The 27,620-nt window shown below is 48.6% G+C and overlaps 1 protein-coding gene across 16 annotated transcripts in view; it reads right to left on the bottom strand.

Annotated features, from left to right (window-relative positions):
- Positions 1–27,620, bottom strand: part of MAPT (microtubule associated protein tau) — a 129,745-nt gene that overhangs the window by 31,424 nt on the left and 70,701 nt on the right. For 4 of the 16 annotated variants that reach the window (XM_049861625.1, XM_049861628.1, XM_049861632.1 and 1 more), the window contains 6 exons: positions 19,382–19,465; positions 16,671–16,745; positions 12,132–12,197; positions 6,159–7,043; positions 2,946–3,001; positions 178–375 (listed from right to left, as the gene is read on the bottom strand). In XM_049861625.1, the coding sequence (XP_049717582.1) occupies positions 178–375; positions 2,946–3,001; positions 6,159–7,043; positions 12,132–12,197; positions 16,671–16,745; positions 19,382–19,465 (1,364 nt within the window). The remainder of the gene's footprint in view (positions 1–177; positions 376–2,945; positions 3,002–6,158; positions 7,044–12,131; positions 12,198–16,670; positions 16,746–19,381; positions 19,466–27,620) is intronic. The other 12 variants (XM_049861630.1, XM_049861631.1, XM_049861634.1 and 9 more) reach the window with 8 other exon arrangements.

The following is a 27,620-nucleotide window of genomic DNA, read 5'->3' as shown; positions in this document are numbered from 1 at the left end:
GGGAACTGAGAAGCATGGCTCTGAGGTCCCTTTTCCCTCTTCAACCAGGAATTTAACTATTCTACACGGTGCTTCTATGAAAGAGCTTATCTGAAGAAAGGTCTTTGTGGCTAAAATAAGAGACATTGGAAAACCACATGAGAGCAGCCTGATTCTCTTCAAAGGCGGTGTCCTTACCTTGAGTTTCGTCTCCTTTGCTCCAGAACTGCCAGTTCGGGGTGTGACAGATGAGACGTGTTTAGGAGAGGAAGATGGCTCTGGGCACACGGCAGGGCTGGAGGGTTTGATCAAAGGGTCTGAGCTACCAGGAGTGGGGCGTTTAAGGCTAAGGCAAGGCCTATTTTTCAGGGTTCTAGCAGAGGAAGGTGTGGATGTCTTAAACATAAACATAAATAAAATCAAAATAAAAGTCAGCACATGGGGGAGGGGAACAAACTGAAAAAGGACAGTGACTAAAAATAAATAAGGCAGGCAATGGTTTAAAGCAGTGATCTCCAAGCTGTTTGGGTCATGTACCCTCATCAGTAAGAATAAGAAAGTGACCCTGCACCTCACTGTACCTGTAGGTATTGATCAGTTAAATGCATATGCTACGATGCCAATATACGAGGTACACCATAAAACTTAACACACGATTGAAATTTTAAGAGGAGAAGATGAATAATGAATGAAAGTTCTAGTATGTTCTTTCTCTAGCTCATTGTACCCTCCATTTTGGGGACCACTGCTCCAAAGGTGGTTCACGCCCAACAAGTCAACGGAGATGGCGAAGGCACATGATACTTAGGATGTTTCTTGAGAAAACATCCCCAATGTGTCACGGGTCAGTGCGCCCCAATTTCTGCTCAGTTCCAGGTGTGGAGCTCATGCTTGCCTGCTAACCCTTGGCCCTCTTCCGCCACAGTGACAGAATCAGAATTGCTAAACTCAGGGCCGTGCCTGTCCCAAACCTTAAAGATTCTGTCTGACACCATCTAGGTTTTATACACACAACACACACACACACATACACACACACACACTTTCTGATTAAAGTCTCAAATAAAACTAATCTTAATGCTATCTGTGGAATCCTAATCTGGCCAATGTTAACTCTTGAATATGTTCCATAACAGGAAATAGCCTGGGTGGGGCAAGTGGCCACTAGGCTGGATGCCCTCAGAGAGGCAGCTGCCTGCTTGTAAGGAGGACACTTGATGGATGGCAGCTGACACCTGTGGTTTGAACTAAGTATTCTGGGAGACTTTGATCGAGAAACATGGCCCTCATGGAGGAGAGTGGGCTGGAAGGGGCAGGGCTACACCTTCAGGAATAAAAGCAGAGAAGCTAAGTCTAGAGGTGTTTCAGGGAAGGAGTCAATTACAGAGCAGACTGGAAGCTTCACTCGGCTGCTCACACTTGTTTCCTCTTTGCCCCTTGGATTCCTGGCTGAAGTCGCCAAGGCCAAGGCCCTTTCTGTGGCCAGCCGTGGTGAGGAAAACCCAAGGGGTGGAGCAGTGGTGAGAGGGGAGAGATGCAAGTTGAGGCCCTGGGGCTGGTGACAAGGAAGAAGAACTGAGGGGTGGGGTAGCTGCAGCCTGTGATAAATCTGACCCCTCACTAGACTGTGAGCAACTCCAGTGCAGGGACCCAGTACTGTCCCTGGCCTGTGTGTAATGAATGAATGAGGCAGGTATTCCATCCCAGCCAGCACTAAGTGTGCATCAAGACTGACAAGGAGCTACTGCTACCACTCCAAAATCCAGGGCAGAGTTCTTAAGTCCCTGTGGGGACCTCAGCTGCCTCACCAGGGTCTTTGGGGTAGCTGACCCTGATTTTGTACAGGGCAGGCCACTTTGAGGAACGGCCCTCAACGCACAATGCCCAACCCACAGAGCTACACTCTGCCCTGGAGACTCAATCAGGGCTCCAGTATCGGTTGAAGTCCAGTTGTTTCAGGCAGAATTTATATTGAAAAATTTTAGCTATCTTTAAGAAAAATGAGTCTTCATCTAGGGCCATGGTGTGATTTTCCTGGGAAAACACTACAGAAGCATTTTCCAGGATTTGAAGCCATCAAGGAGTAAGCTACCTCAGAAATGAACGCTGAGAAGAATGGGCCTGGTTCTGGATGTGTTTTTCGAGCAAGCGGGCCACCTTAGTCACTGTTCCTTGGTTGGGTTCTGAAGACTCACTAGGGCATATGCCAGTCACCTCTTTGGCACAATTTCAAGACTGTGAACCACCACATTTCTCAACTTGGTATTTAAGCTGTGTATCAACTTTTCCCTCCTCCAATATCTTTCCAAGCTTTCGTCAGCCCCCACATGGAGCTCTACTCCAACCCAGCCAATATGCTTCTAGTTCTAGAATGTGGGTAGGCCGTTCATGCTTCCAGGTCTTTGCTTGTGCTCTTCCTCCTCTGTGGAGCACCTTTTCCCACCTGTGCGTCACCAATACCCATTTATATTCCCTTCATGGCCTACCTCATAGCTCGTTTTTTCTAAGGGTTCTTCTGGAGCATTCTGCCTTAGGTTGACGATAACTCCCTTGTTCTACATCCCTCAGCCCCCTAATTAAACAGCATTTTCTATACATCATGTATATATATATTTGCTGAACCTAGATCTATAGCAGGAAGCGTAAGATGCGCAAAATTCAAACTTTATTACAGAAGATTCAAACATACCTGGACTTACTATGTAAGTCTCATTTAAACCATGCTAATAAAAGGGCTAACAAAATTCATTAACCCACTGAGTCTCCTTATCTGGAATAAGGATCAAAAAAAAGATCAGCATGGATAAATGCTAGACTTCTTTAAAACTTGCACAAAAATACAAAACTCTTTAAAATGAACACTCCACACATGCTACGCGTGAGAATGAACTCAGATGTCGAAGCATCAAATGGCTTCTAGATGAACTCAACCAGCACCAGAGAGTGTCAAGGCTTTGTCAGCTTACCTTTGCTCTTTTGTCATCACTTCCAGTCCCATCCTTGCTTTTACTGACCATGCGAGCTGATAAAATATAAAATGAGAATGTATGTTACACCCCATATCTTCAGTTCTCAGACAGAGCCTGTGGCCAGTTATGGTTGAAGTGGATTTCTCCCAGATCAGTGCACCGTGTTTTGTTTAGTTTGCCCTGGGGCTTGGCGGAAACCTGGTTGGTTTTCTTTCCACTTGAATCTGTTAGGTCTCACGTTGTTAGTATCAACACAGCAAGCTGGGGTCATTGCTCAGAGCAACCTGGTGAGAGGGAACAGCAGGCTGGCCAAGGGTAGGGACATGCAGAGGGGATGCAGTGGAAACTTTTTCAGGCCCAGGTTGGCGCAGAGGCTGTCTGAGGAAGGTGAGGCCAGCCTCACACTGTAGTCGTCATACCCACCAGCTCCTCCCTGCCTCTGCCAGGGTTGCCCCACAACAGCTGAGGACCACCCCGCTCCAAGGAGGGCACTGAGGAAGCCCCAGGGCAGGGATGGCACAGCTCAGCCAGGCTCTAACCATCCTGTAGGCTTCTTTCTGCTCATGCTGTCACCCAAGGATCATGGGTCGGGGGTGAGTTACCCTCTCCGCCCTGTGACTGAGTTTCCGGAGAGGGTCCTGCTCACCCTCTAGGCCTTTTGGGGACTGACTGGAACCACCTCTGAGTCCCCCGCCCTGTGCTGCCAGCTTGCCAGAGGTCCTGATGCTCCTCTTCCTGGCTCCTCTCATGCTGATCACCTGCCACCAGAACAGGCGAGCCTGGCTGAGACACCTTTATGCCCTGTTGCTGGTTGCACCCCAGAGCCTGGCCCTCATGAATGGGGGCTTCAGTCGCTGGCCTCCACTGCTCTCAGATGTGTCCATCCCAGCCCTGGTCCAGCCCTGGCTGAGGTAGGTCTTCTCACCTACAGGTCTTGGAAGGGGACAGTTGTTGTCAGGTGTCACTGAGTTGATTCCAACTCAAAGCGACCCCATGTGACAGAGTAAAACTGCCTCATAGGGTTTTCTTGGTTGCAATCTTTACAGAAACAAATCAGGCCTTTTCCAGAAAAAAAAACAGGTCTTTTTCTCCCATAGGGCTGCTGGGTGGGTTCAAATGCTTAACTGTTGTACCACCACAGCTCCTTGGAAGGGAGCTAATGGTTGCTCTTTCCCAATATCTCTGTATCTCACTCCCTCAAAGCAGCTAGAAAAAACTAGTCACTATCAAACATCCTACAGGTAACACCTGGATTCCAGAACTAAACTACTGTCTGGGTCTAGAAGCCACATTCCTTGGTGACGGCCACCCATCTCGTCTACCAGCATCACCGCTTTCCTTCTACTAACATCAATTGATGAAAACTGATTATCGATTTTCTTCCTTAATCTCAATATCATATTCCTCCTACCCAAGGACACTGGGGCCCCTTGGCGCTTCTCGCTGGCTGCTTGCAGTCTGGGTGGGCCAGCGTTGCTTATCTAGCCCAGAAGGTTTTAAACTTCACTCCGCAGCAGCAGCAGTAGCAGCATCTGAACAGGTTGCAAAAATACAGATTCCTGAGTCCACCCAAGACTCTGATTCTGGAAGCCTAAGCTGGGGCCCAGGAATCTGCATTTTAACAAGAGCCCCAGGTGGATCTGACTCATGAGTTCCCTTCTTTGGCCAAATTAACCAGCATCGTCCATGTCACAACAGAAGTGTCCAACAGATCTCCTAATTAGGGTACCACTGAACAAGCCCTCTTCCAGATGTTAGCAGGTGGGATCCAATAAATTTCGGGAACTTATCCTATTTTTTTTGAGGGTCACAACGTGCACTAGGACATTAAAGGCTCTGACAAGCCCTGCAGCAGCAAAACCTGTTTGAGTTTGTCTAGCCTGTTTTGCCCAAACTTATTGGGCCATGGAGCTCCTTTTCCCCTTGACATACCTACTCCCATCCAGTGGGTCAGTTTTCAATAGAACATCATTTCAGGAAACACTGTAGTAAGCTGTTAAAGTCACAGTTATTTGTCTCCCAGTATTTTAGAACGTAGGCTATTTTAAAATTGAGTATAGGATTTTTGTTTTGTTTTGTTCTTTCTGTCTTAAATTTTAAATTTAGGTTTCAAAGTTTTTCTTGACAGCAGAGTCTAATCAACATTTAACAGATGGTTCCAGCTGAGAGTGTAGCATCAGTTTCTGGGCCCTGCAAATAACCCTACGGTGCGTGATACACTGGACTCGTGGCCCTGAGGCCTCTCCTGGAAACTGCCCAGGGTTCAGAGATGTTGATGCTTGGGAACCTCCTCTCCCACGTCTCCAGACCCTGAAGGGTGGCTGCAGTCGTGCTCTCGGTCTCAGGAAGGGATGGGGCTTAGACCTCTGCAGTGCCAGTGGGGGATTCTCTGGGCCTCTGCCATAGGGAGGAAAGGGGCGCTTTGAACAAGAAGATTGTTTCTGTTTATCATTTCTCTCGCCACTAGGCAGGGTGAGGTGGAGGTGGGAGGCAGGGGCTGTTGAGCTGAAGGCTCAGCTTGGGCTCTTGGATACCTCCAAATCCTTGTGTGTGTGTCACCTGCAGCAGGTGGATGTAACATCCACTGACAACAGAGAGGACATCACAGAAGGCAGGCAGGTGCCCTCTATGCCTCTATGCTGCAAGGGCATACCTCCAAAATCCATTTTCTGGACTGTGCCTTTCGGAGCAGATCTACCTGGACTCTAAGCCCAGCACCACCACTTGATATCTGGTGACCTTTGGCAAGCCTTCTTTCTAAGCCTTAGCTATCTCATCTGCAAAGTGGGGCTAATTATGCCCTCTTGGGAGGGCTGTGAGGATTCTTCAAGACAATAACTAAGACCTCAAAAATGGGAAGTTGTTATCCTCTCCGTGGAGTGCAGCCCACCAACCTTTGGTGGGCTGAAGGACCGACTACAGGGGATAAGTGAAGTGGCCCGAGAAAGGAACAGGGCAGAAAGCACTGAGTGGGGGTGTTGGCGGCATGCAAACGGCAAGCGTGAAAGGATAGGGAGCTGCCAGAAGCCCTAGGGGCCAGGAGACTGCAGAGGACGAGCAGCGCCGCCTGGTGGTCGGTGGGTGTAGCGCTGTCTTGGGAACCTCAGAAGCGGTGGGAGCCAAGGAAGGGCTGTAAGCTCAGTGGTAGTGCCCACGGCCTGGGTGGCACAGGAGGTCCCAGGGAAGTGTGAGGGAGCTCAAGACACAGACCTTTGAGTTGAGGTACTCGGCTGACAGGCCTTCCCGACAGACCAGCTGCAGGCTGCTTTTCAGAACGTTCTGGAAGGTCGGCTTCTTGGGTGTCTTCCCTCACAGAGGGGCCCCGGGCCTCCTGCTCCTCTCCAGGGCTCCCCGGAAGTGCGGTCTCTTCCAAATCCAACTGTGAACATTCCCGTTCCTTCTGCATGTTGGCTTTGATTTCCACTTGGAACATGAACTCGGCCGGAGCCTCGTGTCCCTCTGCCACCTCCCCTGCCGACCCCGCGCTGGGCACATCGGGCTCTGAGACCTGGGTCTCTGTGGAAACTTTGGGGAGGAAATCGACAGGGTGGGGGATGGCACCCTCAGCTGGGAGACCGGGAATGCCGGTAGCATCTCTGGAAACTGTCTGGGGGAGTGGCCCGGCTGGGGTTTGGGAGATCTGTGGATGTGGGGATATCTGGGAAGGAGGGGAGTCCTGAGGCGAGGACTCATCACTGTCACGGTCTTCATCGACCTCCTTCTCACTCCCCAGCTTCTCTTTGCCCTGGGGCAGGTCTTCCAAAAGCTGGCGCTTCAGCAGCTCGGAGCCATGGTGGCTTCCTTCTGTGTCCTCAGGCTCTGTCCCTGGCTGGTGGGCCCCTCTGGGACCTTCAGGCAGGATAGAAGCCCCAGGGATGTTGGAAGCAAGCTGCTGGGCCAGACCCAGGGTCCCTGGGTGGGTGGCCTGGCCTCCATGGTGCCCTGGCTCACCGAGGACACCTTCTTGGACAACTTTGACACTCTTGGGCTCCATGGGGAGATCTCTAGGGGAGATGGGCTTCCACCAGGCCATACCCTCTTTGGGCTGCTCCCCATGTTTCTGTCCCCACTCCTGGTGGGGCTCCTGAGGGCCTCCTGTTGGAAGAGCCGTTGGGCAGGTGGGATGATGCTGAGAAAGAAGAGAGGCCACCAGCGCAGGGGCTCCTGGCTATTTCCCCCCACAAGGCAGCACTGAGACCCCAGAAGCTTCTCTGCTGTGTCCTGGCTGGACCTGAGAGCTAAGCTCATTGGACAGGGGTCTCAGCCCCTCAGGCGCCCCCTTCTGCTGGGCTGGAACTCTCAGTTGCTCTGGGTTTGAAGAGGCCGTGTTGGTAAAAGGTTAGCAAGGGTGCATTAATTATTTAGGAGAGGGAACATCGCTCTTGAAATGAGAAAAGGAAAACTGAACTGCACCACTTGCCCACCTAATGAAGGTAAGAGGGCACACACGCTGGGCTCATTCTGGCTGCTTTTACTTGCTTAGAATGAAAGCTTTCTTGGGCTGTCTGCCACCAACTTGCTGGATGACCCTGAGTGAGCACCTGCCCTTCCTAGGCCTCCGTTTTCTCATCTGTAAAAGGGGGGCTTGGACCTGGTACCCTCCAAGGCCCCTTCTGGAGCTGGCATTATTCCTCTGCCTATCAGTGGGCTCTGGTTGGAATGGAACATGTCGACATATGCCGGGGCTGGTCTGTGCTTAATCCACCAGGGCTACAGAAATTTCTACCCCTTTCCAGGGGCTTGGGAACAGGAATTTGAGCCCCCTAAAGATTCTGGCTCCTGGATGGAGCCTGGGTAGGTGCACTACAGGCCCCCTTTCCTCTCCTTCCCTCACTGCTTCCTTTTTGGCAAATGAAAGCCAAGGATGCCATAAACAAACCCTGCCCTAATTCCTGCTCCATCAGACCCTGGAAAATCCAAATTTATGATCAGCAGGAATTGAGTTTTTTCTTCACTAATAGATCTTCCACGGAGTCCTACGGACAGAAACACAATTTGGATTTATCCAGGTCATCAATGATGGACGAGCCTTTTGTATTAGGTGGGTAGATGACTTGGCTGTGAATTATCGGAATGATAATGGCATTGCCAGCCCTTCTGGACTGTGGTTTTAATCTAGATTAATCCACATAATTTGTTGCACATTAACCCAAGCTGATCAAGAACACACATATTTTTCTGGTTCATTCATGTGCATCACTCGTTAACTATCTGGCTGTCTATTAAGAGTTGGAGAATTACGCTATTTTTTTTTTTTCCTGAGAAGTGCCCTTTATGAAGTTCCAACCCTTTTACATCCCACTGAGTCCCAACAGAGTAATCCACACAACTCCTCAACTCTCCTCTAAACAAAACCATAGCCCCAAGGATTGAGGAGTTTGGAAAAGGAAGTCGTTTGGATGACACGAGGGAGGGAGATGGGAGAATGTGTGTATGTCTGCACACATGCATGTACATGGGTGTGCACACACACGGGTAACACATGGACCAGTCTCTCTCTCCCTAGCCTGTGTGATGCCCATTGGTTCATGACCAGGAGGCCAGGCCCAGCTGTGCTTCCTGCCACCCTACACCAGGCTGTGAGCTCATGCTTGTAGTCATTCTGTGTTCCTAGCATCGACCACAGTGTGTGCCGCAGAGTATGTGATCAATAAACGTATTCTGCATGGATCAGCTAGTGCCAGGAAAAGGTACTGATTTCTGCTTTTTGCAGGGTCTACAGGCCCCTGATCAAACTCCGGGAAGAACAGCCTGAACAACAGAGATCTCAGGACCAGGTGTGCTCAGGAGATAACCCAGGGCAGGTGCCTTTGTGCCATGACTTCCTATCTACCAACCAGATCAACAGACTGGAGGCCCTGGCGCTGCTTGTTATAGGGCCGTGGAGACAACCAGGTTTCCAGTGGCTTCCAGAAAAACCTCTCCTCCCAGAGCTTTCTAGAAATTGCTCTTGACTGAGATATTGTTGTATTTTGATAAACTACGAGTCTTTAAAAGGGCCCCATTAAAAAAGAGTCAAGGGCCCCAAACATAAATAGTAAACTTACCTTGAAAAGTCATCACTGTATGATTGAACAGTGTGTGTGTGAGGAACCTAAGGTGAATGCAGTTATATTCCTGGGGGAAGAAGCCAGGCTGGAAGAATATTCTATTGAGTTCCCAGGATAAGATGACCAAACCAAACCCATTACTGTCAAGTCAATTCTGACTCATAGCGACCCTATAGGACAGAGGTAGAACTGCCCCAAGGCTGTAATCTTTATGGAAGCAGACTGCCACATCTTTCTCCTGCGGAAAGGCTGGTGGGTTCAAACCACCAACCTTTCGTTAGCAGTTGAGCACTTAACCACTGTGTCACCAGGTTTCCGTGGATAAGATGAAGCGCTTGGCAAATATTAATATCACACACAGGAATCACTTGGGGAGGGGCAGCCCAGAGGTAACCATATATCTGGGCAAACACAGCGTGATGGCCTCAGGGGTCTGGATAAAGTGTACGCCCTGCCCCTCAGAGAACCTGGTCTCTGTGAAGCTTATAGAGGAAGGGTTTACCCCTTGGGGTAAGCAAGGGATGGGTAAGGCCTTTCCTATATCTTAAAAAAAAAAAAAAGGTTGCTGTGGGGGTTGATTCTGACTCATGGCAACCCTATGTGTGTCAAAGTAGAACTGTGCTCCATAGGGTTCTCAATGGCTAATTTTTTGGAAGTAGATCACCAGGCCTTTATTCCAAGGCACCTCTGGGTGGACTCAAAACTCCAATTTTTTGGTTAGCCAAGTATGTTTCCACTTGCCTCACCCAGGGACCCCTATATTTTATTCTCAGAATATTGTAGCTCTAACCTGAAGTACATTTTTCTGTCTCAGGTACTGAGTAGAGGGTGCCAAAAGTTTTTCTTCTGCAAAAGGAAACAGCAATGAAAAGATCTAAAAACTGTACTTTTGTTTATACATCTCTTCCTAGATCTGACAGACTGCAGAGATTTGGCAAATAAAGTATGTTTTGTGGATCACCAGTGTGTCGGGATTTCCCAAGGCTTCACTTGAGGAACGAGGCTTGGCAATTTGGACCAGCAGTTCCGATGAAGACATTAATATTGGCCATGGGAGCAGAAGTAGAAACCGCTACACGTTTATTTATTTGGTGCCAATTTTCCGACTGCAATTGGTACCTGAGGTTCATCTTTATACATACCTATATGATTCCAGAATGCTGTCTGAAAATTTAGAAATTCAGTGAGCACAAAAGCAAAATTTCCAGAAAAGAAGCTGGCTTGATCTTTTTGTTGAGTGAATTATATTTTAGGGACATGTACACACAGCTTGCAATACAAACCTGCAGAAAAAACTCAAATTCACTTCTTCTTATGGAAACAAACGGCCATTTCCTTAGGTTATACTTTATTTAAAAAAAAAAAAAAAAACACCAAACCCATTGCTGTCAAGTCAATTCTGACTCACAGTGACCCTACAGGACAGGGTAGAACTGCCCCATAAGGTTTCCAAGGCGGTAAATCTTTACTGAAGCAGATTGCCACATCTTTCTCCTGGGAGTAGCTGGTGGGTTCAAACTGCCAGCCTTTTGGTTAGCAGCCAAGTCCTTAGCCAATGCGCCACCAGGGTTCCCTGTATTAAAAAACCAAAACCAAACCCACTGCCTTCAAGTCATAGCGACCCCATAGAACAGAATAGAACTGCCCCGTAGAGTTTCCAAGGAGCGCCTGGCGGATTAGAGTTTCCAAGGAGTGCCTGGCGGATTTGAACTGCTGAACTCTTGGTTAGCAGCCATAGCACTTAACCACTACGCCACCAGGATCTCCCCCTGTATTAAAGGCCTCTAATTTTACCCTGGGGGCATAGTGATTAAGTGTTATGGCTGCTAACCAAGAGTTCCGCAGTTTGAATCTGCCAGGCGCTCCTTGGAAACTCCGTGGGGCAGTTCTACTCCGTCCTATAGGGTTGCTATGAGTCGGAATCCACTCAACGGCAGTGGGTTTGGTTTTTTTTTTTTTTTAATTTTACCTACGCTGAAAAACATGGCCTAGAAGAAGCAGGCATCAGTGTTCTAGTTATTTAACACAGACCGGGCTCCCTCCATTTTACATTCCTACCCCTTCTAATATTTTTCGAAGGTCTTTGTCAGCCTAAGAACAAAACCATGTCTTCCATGCCATGAGATGTGTAACACTAGCCCACTGTGGGGGTAGTGGCCTCTCTGGGAACAGGAATGTGTAGCCAGGCCTAAAAATACCCTCAGCGAGATGCTTCTTTAGGCTCAACTGTTGTTAGGTGCCATCGAGACAATTCTGACTCATAGTGACCCCGTGCGAACTGCCCCACAGGGTTTTCTTGGGAGAAAGATCAGCAGGTCTTTCTCCCACCGAGCAGATCAGTGGGTTTGAACCATCAACCTTTTAATTAGCAGCTGAGTGCTTAACTGTTGTGCCACCAGGGCTCTCTTCTCAAAACCAGACCACACCAGCAGAGGCACTACACATCAGACAAGGATCATGTTCTGGAGAAAAGGACAGCATCTTCCCAGCTCTTTCATAATCTGGAAGCTTCCACTTTATACCCTTGACTCTCAAGTTCATTTTTCCAGCAAATGATAGAAAACAAGCCCAGCCCATATTTTGTTATATCAGAGGGCCCCACCCACTAAGAGTAGGAATCTCTAGACTTTTAAAATCAGGTTCGTGAAATATTTATGATAAATGATTATAGAAAGCTGCTTTTCTTGAACACAGCAATTTTGATCCCTGAGAAGAAAATCATATGAGGTTTGAAGTCTGCACAGAAGAAAGTTCAAAAGAAATAGCTGGGTGGTGGCATGGTGCAGGCCTTGCTCCTGGGACCGGCCAGAGGGTAGCCTGCAGGGAAAACCCCCATCACACAGGTTTGCTTTCCTATTGGACATTCATTTTCAACTCCCTGACTCCTTTCAGGACAGTAAACACCTTAGGAAAGACTTAGAAATGGTGTTAGAAAAAAAATGCTACGGCTCTTTCTATATCTAAATAGAAATATATCTTTTGAAAAGAACCGATCTCCCAGAATCTCCTGGGCCTAACCCTGTGACTTAGGCCCCATGCCCAAATTCCGTTTCCAGGGTACAGCCCAGCTGAGTGTTCCCATCTCCCTCCTCCCCAGTCTGCAAATCGTCGTAGGCAATTCAAGTCCACTGACCTTGAGTCACATGTCCCGCAGCTTGGTCCTCCAAATTGGGGGTGTCTCCAATACCTGCTTCTTCAGCTGATTTATGCATTAGTGAATGAAGAAGACAAAAGCAAAGACAGTTATTGTTTGCTAGAAACAAAGCTGTCTGTATCTTCTGGTATTTTCCCTAAAACATTCACGAAAGGCACATCTTGAAAGTACCCAGGTCCTGTACCTCTCTCTGGCTTCTCTGAAAATGCTATTGTTGGGGATGTTGATGAACAAAGTTCACTAAACAAAACACACAAAAGCCACACACTTTACAAGTGACTATGACCTAATGAGAAAGATCTCAACAGTGGGTCCAGGGCCCTGAACACCAAGGTCAACAATGATGCACAGGGTGAGTGAGGCCAGAGACGAATTTGCAGCTGAGCCACTGCCATGGGGAGCCATGGCTAAGCCATGGCTGTACCTCCAGTCCAGCCAGCATGCCAAGGAGAGCAGGGAAGTTCAGGGAAGGATGATGTGTGGGCTTTGGAGCCAGGCAGACCAAGTTCAAACCGAGGCTCCAGCACTTACTTAACCTCTGAGCCTCCGCTTTGTCATCTAGAGCCCCAGGGTGATAATACCGCTTCATCTTGTAGGAGGGTGGACAGGGCTAATAAGATAATTTGTGTGCACATGTTTAGCAAAGTGCCTGGCATATGGTAGATGCCCAAAAGCTGTTGAGTTTCTTTTCTCTAAACTACCAGACAAACCCCTTTAACCACATTAGCCCAGAACGTATGCCACCTGGCCAGAGGGAGGACAGCAGCAGCAGTGAGCAGCTTCTGGGGTGTCTTGAGCTCCCGGTTAGGGAGTCAGCACCCACTCAAAACAAGGAAGACTGGGAAAAGTTTCTGACCACAACAATAGTACCACAACAAATAAGCTTTAATACCTAGAACGCCGATTTCCGCATCATGGAAAGTCCAGATATTGCTATAAGACAACGAAAACAGTTTTCCAGAAGAGTTTAGGACACAAGTTGTTCACCCATTGACATGCACTGACCTCAAGACACCGGAAGAACCAAGATATTCTGATAGGCAGCCACACAGGGAGGGCTACCACCTCTGAGAGATGCCTACAGAATGAACCATCAGCCTTATCTCCCAAACCTGTTAAGACACACCAGTGATGACCCAGTATCACCATCTAAAGCAGAAATGCAAAGTTACCACCACTGGCCAGCATAAGCCTACCGTGAAGAGCTGGGATTAGGGAAAAGAGAATTCCCTGAGTCCCTGACAGCCACACCCCACCCACGGCCGTTGAGTCAATTCTGAATCACAGTGACCCTATAGCCACATCATGGCCTCATAAACACCCAGCCAGTTGGCTGTCCCAGGCAGCTGTGGCAAAGGTGGGAGAGGGCCAGCTGTGGGCTAAGGAAGCCCATCACCTGCCCTCTTGTGGGCACTCACACCCTCTGGACCCCCACAGCCAAGACGCTGTGCTGCCCACGGGGTCCAACGGTTACAGCTCCATGAGCTGCCATCTGCCAACAGCGCTGAGTGTGATTGAGCTGACCGAAATGGAGGGACAGCTCTGAATTTGGTCTGAGTTTGTTTCTGACAATGTAATGGAAGAAAGGCTCAGTGTGACAGCAAGTCCAGTTAAATGACCACGGACTCCTTGAGACATAGGGCACAGGGAGGCATTCCGGGGCAACGTCACCACCATGACACTGGGGCAAACAGCTCTGCTTTCATGTGCCAATGCAGAGCAGCAATCTCCTGGACGTGAGTCAGAAAACAGAGGCTGTGGCATCCCCCAACTCCCTCTGATCCAACAAGGGAGGTGCCCAGAGAAACCAAAGTTTGGGAGGATGTGTGACAGTGGTCTCATCACATCGCAGGCCTCCGTATGTCCCCAAAGAGTATTTTATGAGGTACCAAGTGGGTGCTTATCCAAGCAGGGCAGCGACTGCCACAGGGAGTGCAGCCACATGGCACTCCTAACTGGGTGTTAAATTGGAAGTTTTACGGGAGGCCCCAAGATACAGTAAATAGGATATGCCAAAGTGAGGTGCTAAATTAAGGTGCCTATCATCAGGGGCGGGTCATCCGATACGCAAGGTAAGCATGGCACTTACCCTGCTTACCAGATCATCTGTAGTGAGCAGTTGCACATTTTTCCACCACATCAAAAGATTCTGCCTCTAGGTATGGCATCTGTCTCTTTCCCAACCCCGCAGCACCTTCCTACAAAATCAAAGCCTCTTTTCAAATTTACAATCCTTGACAAGGACAGATTACCCAGCAAGTAAGGTAAGCATGGGCTTACTTGTACTTACTTACTAATCTGTAGTAAACAATTTCACATGGGTTTCTGAAATTGTTCACTAGAGATTAGTAAGTAAGCACAAATAGCTGCAGAAATGTCTACCAAACTCTAAAACCTCCTGCCACACTGAGGACATAAGACTCGAGAAGGTGGAGAGGGGAGGAGAGTTTTGAGGAGGAGAGACCTGTGTGCTGTGAGTTTCCTCCCTAACTGGAGTTGGGGGAATGGCCACCTCCATCTCAAACCCAGCAAAAAGGTATCAAAGGACCACTTAGAGAGCTTGATGTGTGTCCCCTATGGTGAGCGGACATGGTAGACTGCTGTCAAAATCCCACCTGGGAAAACTAGAGGATGAGAGAAGGTAACGGAGCAAAGCAAGTCCTGCAGCCCAGCAATGGTCATGGGCCCAAAGCTCATTTGGGCAAAAAATGTCTGCGAGTTTCCCAAGGACCTGATATGAGTTCAGGTTAGGGAGAGCCTGGGGACACCTTAGCTCATGTCCAAGAGGGCCACCAACAGGAGCAAGCAGACCTCAGCAGATTGAGGCTGGAGGTAGATCTTCAGGGGCTGAGAAGAGAGTACATTTCTGCTGGAGCGAAGTGCAGACGAAGGTCTTCAGGTAAGGATAACTGGAGACGGTGAAGGAAGGGGAAGGAGAGTCTGGAAGAATTCAAAAAAGGTTCCCAGGAGAAAAGAGTCAATTTTAAACACCCACTGTGTGCAGAGTAGGAAGCCAGCTCACAGCGGTGCCAACCCAGTAAGAGCTTTCCTGCTCCCCTTACCCTCCTTCAACCCACTCCAGGCCAGAGGAGGGTGGCTGCAAGTCTGAGTGAAGTTAGGAGCTTCCACTGCTACAGGGGACTGGACATTCGGATGAGTGTTTCCAGACTGTGCTTTGTGACTTATGGAGACTAAAGCGCTTTTGATTACGTAGGAGTCATTGAAAAGTCCATAGTTAGCTATAGCCTTCCTCTGGGTAAGAGAAGAACCTACCCCACAGAATAAATTATAAACGAACAGTGGAAGACAAAAATAAAGTTCCTCATGACCTTTGGAGTTTGAGGATGAGGCCCCACCCAGCTTTGAGAATGGCCCCCTCCACCCACCTCAGAAGACATTACTCTGTACCATCTCACAAAGCAGAAATGTATTTGGAAGGAGTTGGCCCCCTCCACCCACCTCAGAAGACATTACTCTGTACCATCTCACAAAAAAAAAAAAGCAGAAATGTATTTGAAAGGAGTTGGGGGCGGGCCTCTGTAGTAGGTGTCCTCAGAGGGAGCCCTGGAAAACGCCTCAGGCTTCCCAAGAGGCTGCAGTGAGCACCATCTTTAGGGAGGAAAGACAAACTTCTGACGGGACATCTTCCACCTCTCCACTGCTGGCGAAATTCCGTCCAGAGCTGTTCTACATTTCTCGTTGAGCTACTGGGCACCTTTTGAATCACGAAGCCAATGCTGGAATCTTTACGTGAGCCCAGTACAGAGACTGAGCAGGGAATAGCATGAGAGTACCAGGCTGTGCTGGCTGCTCCCTAAAGGCCTGCCCACAGCACCCGCCGCCCAGGCTGGGCAGCTCCCGAATGGATCTGGCAGCCCTGAGTCCAGTGCTATTTCTGGCCAGTGTCTCATCTGACCTATTCCCGTCATCTGTGTTGACAGAACAGTCTTGTCATGCCTGTTCTATGCAGCTATATTTGCAAAGGCAACACAGTCCCAGAAATGGGTGCTAGACTACCTACATCTCTGCTCTGCAGGAACAGCCCAATTAAGATCCTCAAAAGGTAGGCTCAGTTATCTGGACCCTGTGCCTGCTCAGGTGCTCCTGGGGGGACCTGACCCCTGGGAGGTGACCCTGTTGCTGGGCAGAGTCTGAGCAAGAAGGGGGACTGATGTCAGGTGTGAAGAAGACAGGGGTCTGCCACCAGCCTTCCTCAGACAATCCTCAAGAACTCTCTGGAACTCTCTAGAACTGATCACTGGCCAAGAGGAGAGGAGAATTCAGAAAGCCACAAATCCTCAGAAGGCTGGCCAGGAAGCCACAGAACCACCAGGACATCAGGGCATCAAGCCCCTCACAAGATTCCCAGAAGCTGGTATGCTGGCCACATTCTTGCCTCATTTGGAGACTTGGATAATCCCAACGCACACCCCCATCCTCCAGCAGGTCAGCCAGGGCACCCACCATCAGCAGTGGAGCCCTTGGGCCCACAGCCCTCTCTCAGGGAGTCACCCTCACCTGTGGTTCCTTCTGGTATCTCCGTGTGAGGCTGCTCGCCGGGTGCTGTCTCATCCACTAGGGGCGCAGTCACGTCTGGAAACCGCCAAGAATCACCTTAGAGGGGCTGGGAAGCCACGCCAAGCCCCTCACCTTTGCTTCTTGTGCGGAGCAGTGCGGGGAGGGAAGAAGGAGGGGACTCAGCTGCATGCAAAAAAGCAACCCCACAAAGCAGGGTTCAGAGCCTGTTCTGCCTGACACCTCCCTGGGAGGCATGTTAATGTTCTATTTGAGCGGCACAGGCTCGTGAAATGCCCAGCCCATCTGTCAGGAAACCTGGGGGCAGACCCCACGGCACCGGAACCGCTGCAGCCAGAGAGACTGCTGAGGATGGTCCCAGGCATTTTTTACGAAGAAAGACTGAAAACCAGCTGACTGTGCACAGCCGTTTGATTTTAAGGCCAAGCAGGAGGATGGAACTGGCTCTAAGGCAGTGCAAGAACTCAGGTTAGGGCTGAGAGTGCATGGCTTTGCTGTGAGGCTTTGGGCAAGTCCTTTGGCCTCTCTAGGTCTGAGTTTCCTCATCTGCAAAATGGGAGTGTCACCTCCAGGTGACCGCCAAGATTTCTTACAGCTCTGACCCCCATCCCACCCAGAACCCATGACCCGTGGTTCGGAAGCACAAAGTCCCCTGGATGGCAGTGAACACGTGTAGTCCTGTCCAGAGTCAGACACTTGGCACCAGGCCTGCAATGGGTCCACCTTCACAGTAGAGGCAGGAAGGTGAAGGAAGATCTCCCGCCAGGAGTTGCTGTCAGTCTCTCACCGGGGTGAACACTTGCAAACCAGATTTCTCCCTGAGCAATGCCCTGGCACACTCCCAGGCCATTCCTGGCAATCATAGGAGTTGTCAGCTTTGGCAGCTTTCCAAGGGCCCAAATCAATTTCATTAACTGAAGTCCGCTTTAATTACGGTCGTCTCGGATGCAGGTGGAGCAGGCAGGCAGAGCCCGGCCCCAGCAGGGCCCCTCCTTGTGGGGTGGGAGCAAAGCTCTTGGATGTCTGCGGTCCAGAGGGCGGTGAGTCTTGGTTGGAAGAGTCTTCCTCCAGAATAATGCCAATGGCAGCACTGGAAAACCTGAATGGGGAGGCTGGCACGAGATCTGGAACTGGGGCTTGGGGACTTTCTCAGAGCAGTAGGCAACTTGCAAAACTGTCCTAAAAAGATCACCAGGAAACGTCTTGTGTCACCTGCTTTAAGAAGGAGAGCAAAGAGAATTTGACCTGATATTCTCCTCTCCAAGCTAAGAAGAACCTCTGGGGAAGAGCCATGCCTGCTACATCCTCCATGGATGCACCATTACACCAAGCAATAGGCCGTACTTGACAGTCACTTTCTGAATTAACCCCAAGGTGGAAGCTTGGGGAAGTGCTGGGGCCCGGTTCTCACCCTGTGACACAGCACCCAAAGTAATGAGCGGGGCCTGGAGAAGTGCTGAGAATGGAACCTTGAACCTTCTCAGGGAGGGACAAATGGAGGGGCAGAGACAGCAGACTGGTTACTCAAAAGCCATTCTCAACTCCCTTCTCCATTGACTTCTTGTACTGAAGAGGCTGAAAAGCAAAATGCTCAATATCTCAGCCTCCCTTGCAGCCAGGGCTGGACATGAGAGCCAGTTTTGGCCAATAAGACATTAAGTAGAAGTCTGCCTAGAAAGGTTTGCAGGAAAACTCTTGCTTTCCAAAAAAAAAGGGTGGTCGGGGGGAGGGCATACTTGGTTGTCAGGGCTCTTTTGGCCACTTTGCTTTGCTACTTTCTTCCTGCTTAGAAGGCAGATGTGATGTCTGAAAGTGCAGCAGCCATCTTGTAACCATGAGGCAACAATCCAACCCACTAAGGGTGGTAGAAGATAAAAGATAGAAGAGCATCAATGACACTGGGGAGCTACTGCCTAAGTCCAGACATCTTACTGTGTGAGACAAATAAATTTCTTCATATATATGCTACAGTTAGTTGAGTTTTCTGTTATCTGCAGCCAAACTCAGTCTTGATTGATGCAGATGGGAAGCAAGAGAAGATGGTCAAAATCAGGATGAAGAAACCCTTCAGGAAATACATGAGGAAATTTATAATGACCCAGACAGCAAATGTACAGAGAGGACAGATTAGAAGAAGGGCTGAACAAACACCACGGTCAAAGTCCAGAGGCCCAGGACAAGCTCAGGGCCCAAGAAACGAAAGATACCAGACCAAGACCTGTCCTGAAAGTGTAGGCTTGGACACATGCACTGACCTGCCTCTCCCTTTATCCAAAATGCTGCTCTGAGACCTGGTGGATCATGAAAGAAGAGCAAGGTGGGGGCTTCTGAGGGAATTTTGGAAGGACGATTGAGACGGAACAGAAAGCATTGTAGAACTGTGCTTGGGGCCTGCTCTGCTGGGAATCCCAGCCTCTTCAGGGGTAGCTGCCTCCAAAGCACAGACACCATGGAAGGTGCCCACACCTGGCACCAAGGAGCGTGGCAGGAAAGCTGGGCTGCGTTCCTGCAACACTCTGGGGCCTGACTCCTGGCCTGCAAAGCAGAACAAGCACATCTTTGGGCCAGAGCAGGAGGCAGCAGCAAACGCAGCCAGGAAGGGCGGCACGTATGGACTCAAAGCACAGCTAAGCACAGGCTGGACGCATGGAGGGAGCTGTTTGAATGAAGCAATGAGAGGAGGGAGGCCCCACCTTCGGCTGTCGGAGTGCTCTTAGCAGAGGCTTCAGAGCCTGCTTCCTCGGATCCATCATCGGCAGGGGTCTGCAGGGGAGATTCTGGAACATACACAGTGAGCCCCTCAGAATGGCTGCCTCTCCCCACCCATCCTTTTGACCTCAGGAGGAACTCGGGGAGCAACGTCTTTTGGAGCTGAAAATCACCCATTGTGGAGCCCAGATGGATAAAACGGCCACAAAGGGAACTGATCTCATCCCCCCCCAACAAAACCATGCCCCCAAACCAGAGCCATCGGGCAAAGACGCAGGTGATGTGAGTTTGCTGCTGGGTGAGAGGAGAAATTGCCTTTTAATCTACTAGTGGTTCCCATTGAGGCAGAGGCTATATTATATTGACAGTTAGTAGCAGGTACCAGCAAGCTCAGCCGTGCTTGAACCTGCTGCTCTGTCTTTCCTTACTGGAGATATTAAGTCTCTCATTAATGACAAACAGACACCTGGAAATACACTAGGTGATCCAACTCCTTCTTTTGAGAAGGAATCCGCTCAGGGCAGGCCCTGTGCCTACTGCTAAAGGTACACTTGGATGCATGTCTGGGCTTCACGAGACCCCTTTCATAGAAAGATCTCCAAGCATTGATAAACACGCTGTGAGTCACATTTGAAATGTCAGCTGTGGCTGTCTACAAGAAAACTGTACATTCAGAAGCCTGGGTAAGAGAGGCCTAAAGATGACATCCACACTCTCCACCATGCATGTCATTGGTAAGGCGGCTTTTGTTGGCTTAACGAAATCTACCTCCTTCTCATGCAAGCACTGAACTGTCCCTTCCCCTGTGGCACCCTGGCCACTGGGGATCAATCCATCCTGGTCATTTTATGGGGCTACTAATGCTTCATTTAGTATCCAAGGGCTGGGCAAGTCAAGGTCTTAAAATTCAGGTCAGTACTGCTTGAGAATCCACTGTGTAGAGTCAAGTGGTTGGAAGGAATCAAAATGCCACCAAGAGCACGCAATCTAATGCAGGGAGAAAGGTCGAACACACAGAGCAGAAGACTCAAGTGTCCACCTGTACCAGTGCAGGGCCAGGGCTGGCTAAAGAGTGTCCTTCTGAAGGTCTCCTAACAGGAAGTGGGAGTTAGTCTAGTGAGCACAGGACACAGGGTCAAGATGTCTGGGTTCAAGTCCCAATTCTACTTCTTTCTAGTCTTGAACTTGCCTCTCAGTTTCCTCATTTATAAAATGGTGAGATGATATTGACTCTACCTGCCTCCTGCTGGGCCTGTTGGAAGGATTCCATGAGTGAACGTCAGCAGAAATGCATTGCAAAGCACAAGGATTTATACTTGTGGATCCAGTTCCCATGGATGTGAAGGAGGCAAGCATTTTGGGGGGTAACCCTGGGCTTCCCCCTCCAGCTCAGTCCTACCTGGACTATCTTCAGGAGATCCTCACAGTAAGTCATGGCTCAAACTATTCCACCTAGATGGAGGGATGGATAACTGGATGGATGGATGGATGGATGGATGGATGGATGGATGGATGGATGGATGGATGGATGGATGGATGGATGGATGGATGGATGGATGGATGGATGGATGGATGGATGGATGGATGGATGGATGGATGGATGGATGGATGGATGGATGGATGGATGGATGGATGGATGGATGGATGGATGGATGGATGGATGGATGGATGGATGGATGGATGGATGGATGGATGGATGGGTGGGTGGGTGGGTGAATGGATGGGTGGATGGGTGGATGGTGACCGGATGATTGGACGGGTGGATGGGTGGATGGATGGATGGTGACTGGATGATTGGACGGATGGATGGATGGGTGGATGGATGGATGGATGGATGGATGGATGGATGGATGGATGGATGGATGGATGGATGGATGGATGGACGGGTGGATATATGGATGGTTAGATGGTAACATGAAGAGGTCCTGTCATTTTCTGAGCTCTTTGCCAGGACTTTCCCTTCACCTCCTTTGCTTCACCTCTCCTGTACCTGGTCTTCCCTATCCTCTCCTCACCTCTCTACCCTCCATCCTTTGTCTCCCAGGCCCAGTCCCGCCCTCTCTCTTCTCCAAAGCAGCCCCGTGTACTCAGGAAGTCCTCTCCAGTCTTCCAGGTGGCATCTCATCCACCAGGTCAACACCCCTCAGATCGCTGCCCAATGGACTCACTCACCGCTGTGTGACAGACTCCTCGCTCTTCATGCACGCTTTGGTTGAATGGGTTTCCTCTGCTATTTACGGTTCAATTCATGGCTTAGACTGAAGTGTGGAAGGCAGGGGTATAGATTGCAGCCCCTGGAGTCAGGCAGGTGGAAGCTCAAATCCTGTGGGACTCTGGGCAAGTTATCTAACCTAACCTTTCACAGGGCTGCTGTGAGCACGAAACCACTTAAAGCTTATTTAAAGCACTTAGTACTGTGCCTGGTGTGTGAGAAGCCATGAGTAAACGGTAGCAATTACCATTATTATTGCAGTCATTATTATGCCACCTTGGTTAAAGGGCCCAATATTATAGCATTGCTAACCAACAGGAACTTGAGTATTTTTTTTTTTTTTTTTGATGGTGTTGATAATGGAGGCGGTGATAGTGATGCAGATGTTGACTGGGAGTCCCTAGGGGCTCGGGGCAGGTAGCTAACTATTGAACCAGATGGACCAATGGGCTCTGGCCATCTAAGGAAAAGTTGGCATCATTAAGGGGGTATGGAGGGTGTGAACTGCACCAGATGACATTGTCAGAGAGGTGACACCAAAATCTATAAAACTTTTGTGCAGTGTTTCAGCAGAAATTTATTATTTTTTATAAAAATATCCCTGTAGTTAATTATAGCAACAAAAACATTTTTCGTTAGCCCAGCTTACATGTAACGATATACTTCCAAGGCTAAAACGCTACGCTAGCTTACTTTTTGAACCTTCTAATGCCCTCTGGCCAGAGCTGTCATTATCACCCAATTACAACCACGCTTTGAATCAAGTGGTTTCCTCCGCAGGCGCTATGGGCACACTGTCGTTTTCATTGTCGCTGGCGGTGTTACGGTCACTGGTTTTGTCAAATTTTCTGGTGTTTTAGCTACAACATTGTGGCAATTAGTATTTTCAAACCTATACCAATAACTTTTTTGAGGCTGAAGTAATAATTAAAGGAAAAGAAGGGATGATATTTGGGAATTACAATTTACGAGTAACATTAGTACAAAAAATATTACCAAGGATTCTGTATGGTCTGGTATGGGAGGAGGTCCACTGGGTAGGGGGCGGTGAAACCATGAGTTACCGTTCTGGGTGACACCAACCCTAGTGATGCCACTGGGAAAGTCAAGCATCACTTTGTAGTCACAATTCACACGAAATGAACACCTCACTAAGCACACGGGGACTTTTGGAAATTACAAACACCCCTTTGGGGCTACGTAGTGTCCTTTGTCCCTACCCTTCACAGTTCCATAGCCCTCGCTTGATTCGGGATGGCGCTGTGCCCAGTTAAAGGGCCAGCTCTTCCAACCTCCTGTGCAGGCAGAGGTGGGTGATGAGACATTAGAGGAAGCCATAGGAGTGGACATCCAGGAAACATTGGTAAAGAAGGCCAACTCAGCTGGGAGGAGCTTTCTTTGTGCCCATCCTCCTTCCTCCTTTTCCAGCTGCCTTTCTGAACCATGAGACACCTTGAAGATGGAAGCCACATGCTCAGGACAGAAGACAAAGACAGGAGGGGACTGAGCACCACCCCACCTCCAAACAACATGGAGCCTCAGTGCAGCCCCAACTATTAACCTCCGGACTTCCATTATGTGAGATGAAATAAATCTCTGTATCTCGTTGACACCTCTATTTGGGGGCTCCTTTCTATATGTAGTCAGACATATTTCCTGGTGTCGAAGCTTCGGTAAGTGATGGGGGAGGGATGGGTCTGGAAGGTTCTGTCTAGCCCTGATGGGCGGATTTGGGTACGTTGATGATGCTTCTCTTCCTCCTCCCACTCTTCAATTTGTGGGACTTGCTGGAAGCTCTGACTTCCACTCTCTGCTTGCTCCTTCACGCCCCCTCTGAGAAGCCATCCTCCCCACCACGTCACCCAACATCTCTCTGCTGAGTTCCCCCAGACTGTCCCCTGAGTCCTGACTTCCCTCTAGAGCTCAGGTCCTCAGGCCCTGGCACACTTGTGGATATGCCCATCCTCATTCACTGACCTCATGGGTGAGCCCTGAACTAGTCCCCGTCTGTCTCTTCCTACCTGCTCCTCCTCCTGCCTCACCTTTCCTATGTTAATTTTATGTGCTTTTAAAACTATGTCTTTATACAAAATACCACCATTTTGCTAGCCTTCTATTCTCAAAGCCATCTTCTCAGGACCTCTAAACAGTTTGGGATCTTCCTGGCTTCCAGCCGTTGGATGCACTCATTCTCCCCATCTGAACCACCCACCTGCCTCCCAGATTCCTGGTCAAACTCGTGTCTGCCCTGAAGATTGTTCTGATCGTTACTGCCCAAACTCCTCCCTGGTACTCGTCCTCTACTGCACCAACGGCATTGTTTGCTATCTTTTTCATCCTGGTCCCAAGCCTATAAACTCCTGGAGATGTAGAACTTTGTTCTATATTCTCCGCACTGCCTGGCCCCAGCCTTGCCCACAGCAGGGCTCGATTTGTCAAAATAAATGCCTGAAGGCAGAGGTTAACACATTCTTTCTGCAAAGGACCAGGGAGTAAATTTTTAGGCTTTGTGGCTCATAGGTCTCTGTTGCAACTACTCAACTGTGCTATTGTAGCATGAAAGCAACCACAGACATACAGAAACAAATGAGCATGGCTGTGTTCCAATAAAACTTTATTTATGGACACTGAAGTTTGAATTTCATAATTGTCATGTGTCATGAAATATTATTCTTCTTTTGATTTTTTCCCCCAATCATATGAGAAAGTAAAACCCACTCTCAGCTCAAGAGTTGAACACAAGCAGGCTGGAGGCCAGATCTGGCCTGTGGGCCATAGTTGGCTGACCCCAGCTTTAAGGAGTGGCTTTTTTTCTGTTGGTGGACGACCGGGTGAAGGGGGGAGGGTGTGAAGGCCAAGAGCGCTGCTGTTGTTGCACAATCAAGGTTTGTGGTGAGAAGGTCTAGGTCAGGATGATGGAGGGTAAGATCCCCAGGGTGTTGCGCAGAGTGTGATGAAGGGCTGACCAGGCCATCTGTTGACTAGTTGATGGTGGTGCCACTGATGGCAGTGGACAAACCAGGAATGGGCCAGGGAGTGGGGAGCACAGAGCACGGTTTTGATTTGTTGGGTTTCAAGGGTGGCTGGGACATTCAGGGAAGATGTCCCATGGGTGAAGGGGACAGGTTGCCTGAGCTGGAGATTCAGGTGTCGTTATGCCTGGGCAAAGCCACAACTGTGAGGCTGGAGGACATTCCAGAGCTAGTGACTGCAGGAGGAGGACCCATCCTGGGGCACCAAAGGATGGAGGGCGAGAGAAGGCCAAGTTGTGGGTAAAGAAGGTGCTGAAAATGTCTTTAAGACAAGGAGAAGCACAAGAGTACGGGGGATGGTTATCTGAAGTGGACATGAGCTGTGTCCTGAGCAAGACCCAGAGTTGCCATAGGCTCTGATCTCCCGGGGTCCCCACTACACCCAAACCCAGGAGTGCGAGCCAGAGATAACAACTCAGGGAGGCTCTGGGAGGGCTCCACGAAAGCCTCTCTACCTGGGCTGGGAAACAGCCTTAGAGTCAGTTTCAGGTCCAGGGGCTGATTCTGTGCACAGGCAACTGGTGTTAAGTCCACTGCGAGATCAGACACCCTTTGCCAAAACACAGACCCTCAACCTCTGGCTCTGCCGTGCCCATCCAGCATAAGAACGATGAATTCTCAACAAGCTTCAGCAGCCACACAGCTCTCTAATCCTGGAGCTTGCAGAGAAAGAGGTAAGGAAACCTGCAAACTGCCTCAAGAAGGCCTGGGACAATTGGTGACGAAGCATCATGCAGACAGTCTCCCGGGTTTGTGTCAGTAGTAGCCTTGACTGCCAAGGTACAGGAGTATATGGGCATGAAGGGTGCCCCAAGCACGCTCGTCCCTGAACACCCCTCATCATTTGCAGTTCTCATCATTTACATTATTCCTGTTACATTACAAATTAACCTCTTAACACCTACTAATTCATTAAAAAAAAAAAATACTGTTGCCGTTGGCTCTGTTAGGACTCATGGTGACTCCATGTGCATCAGAGTAGAACTGTGCTCCATAGGGTTTTCAATGACTGATCTTTTAGAAGTATGTGGCCAGGCCTTTCTTCTGAGGTACCTCTGGGTGAATTTGAACCACCAATCTTCCGGTTAGTAACTGAGTGCTTAACTGTTTGTGCCACTCAGGGACTCCCTTAATTCGTTAGCGTCCATTATTTTATCAGCTAACCAACTTTCACCTACTTTCCAGCTCTCTCTGGCTTTATCAGCCCTATTCCAACTTTCAGCATCCACTTACATCCTGTCTGTTCTATAACATGTTGTTTCTTGTTCGTATTCAAAATAGACTTCTGTCACTTATCTAAAATCTTGCTAATAAAAACGGCACTGCTGCCAAGTCAAATCCAACACTCCCCATATAAAAATAACTCGTTCTAAATCTGCGGTACCGAAAAATCCAAACCCGTTGTTCTCAAGTCGATTCTGACTCATAGTGAGTCTATAGGACAGAGTAGAACTGCCCTGTAGAGTTTCCAAGAAGTGCCTGGTGGATTTGAACTGCTGACCTTTTGGTTAACAGCTGAACTCTTAACCACTACACCACCAGGGTTTCCAAATCCCCAGTAAACCAAAACCAAACCTGTTGCCGTCGAGTCGATTTCGACTCATAGCGACCCTATAGGACAGAGTAGAACTGCCCCAGAGTTTCCAAGCAGCGCCTGGTGGATTCAAACTGCCAACCTTTCGGTTAGCAGACGTAGCACTTAACCACTATACCACCAGGGTTTCCAAAAATCCCCAGTAGCAAGAGCTAATTTGATAAGAATGATGAAGATCTCTTAGGTATCACTTGCTTTCTTGGGAAGTCTATTCTTTGCATAAACAAATGATCCTAAAATGCTTTTCTTTCACAGCAGTTTCAAAAAAGGTTAGCAATATAAACTTTGTCATATGTATGTGTATATACATACATATACACACATACATATATATAATCTCTTAGCGTACAACTTCTGATCATGTTTTATGTTAAAGAACTGAATGGTTTTAACAAATACACTTCAGGAAACACTGAAGCACAAAATAACTCGGTAAACTTGTTCTTACTTTACAAATTAAATTTCATTTCCCTTTTAAAAAGTAAGGGTGATACCCTTCGGCCAAAGATTAGACAGGCCCATAAAACAAAACGAGACTAAATGGGCACACCAGCTCAGGGGCAAGGGCGGGAAGGCAGGAGGGGACAGGAAAGATGGTAATGGGGAATCCAGTGTGGAGAAGGGGAGCCTGTTGACATGCCGTGGGGTTGGTAACCAATGTCACAAAATGACATGTATATTAACTGTTTAATGAGAAACTAATTTGCTCTGTAAACCTTCATCTAAAGTACAATTAAAAAGAAAAAAAAGGGTGATAAAAATAACTTTTTTTTTTAAAAGGGATTTTTTATTTTAAAATAATTATTTACAGAAAGTTAAAAAGATAGAACAGAAAGTTCCCATACACCTCACTTCCAGTTTTCCCTATTATTAATATCGACATTATTATGGAATATTTGTTGCAAATATATATGTATGTATATATATAAGGAGCCCTGGTGGCCCAGTGGTTAAAGCAATCGACTACTAACTGAAAGGTCGGGGGTTCGAACCTACCAGTGGTTTCTCCGTAGAAAGATATGGCAGTCTGCTTCCATGGAGATTTACGGCTTTGGAGACCCTATGGGTCGCTATGAGTCGGAATCGACTCGACAGCAGTGGATTTTGGTTTTGGACGCATATATATATATAAATATACATATATTTAATTTTTAAACAATTTCAGACCCCAAAAATGTTGTAAAAATTGTACAAAGAGTTTTCTCATGCCCTTTACCCAAGGTCCTTAAATGTTAACATCTTACATCACCTTAGCTCAATGATCTTGATACAATTTTAACAATTAATTTACAGACCTTATTCAAACTTGACCCATGTCCCACTAATGTCCTTTCTAGAGGTCAGGATCCAGTCCCGGATCCACACTGCATTTAGTTATTATGGCT

Source organism: Elephas maximus, chromosome 19, assembly GCF_024166365.1.
Source record: "Elephas maximus indicus isolate mEleMax1 chromosome 19, mEleMax1 primary haplotype, whole genome shotgun sequence".
Lineage (NCBI taxonomy): Eukaryota > Metazoa > Chordata > Mammalia > Proboscidea > Elephantidae > Elephas > Elephas maximus.
The sequence above is the reverse complement of the archived record's forward strand: the minus strand, read 5'-3'. Positions and strand labels throughout refer to the sequence as shown.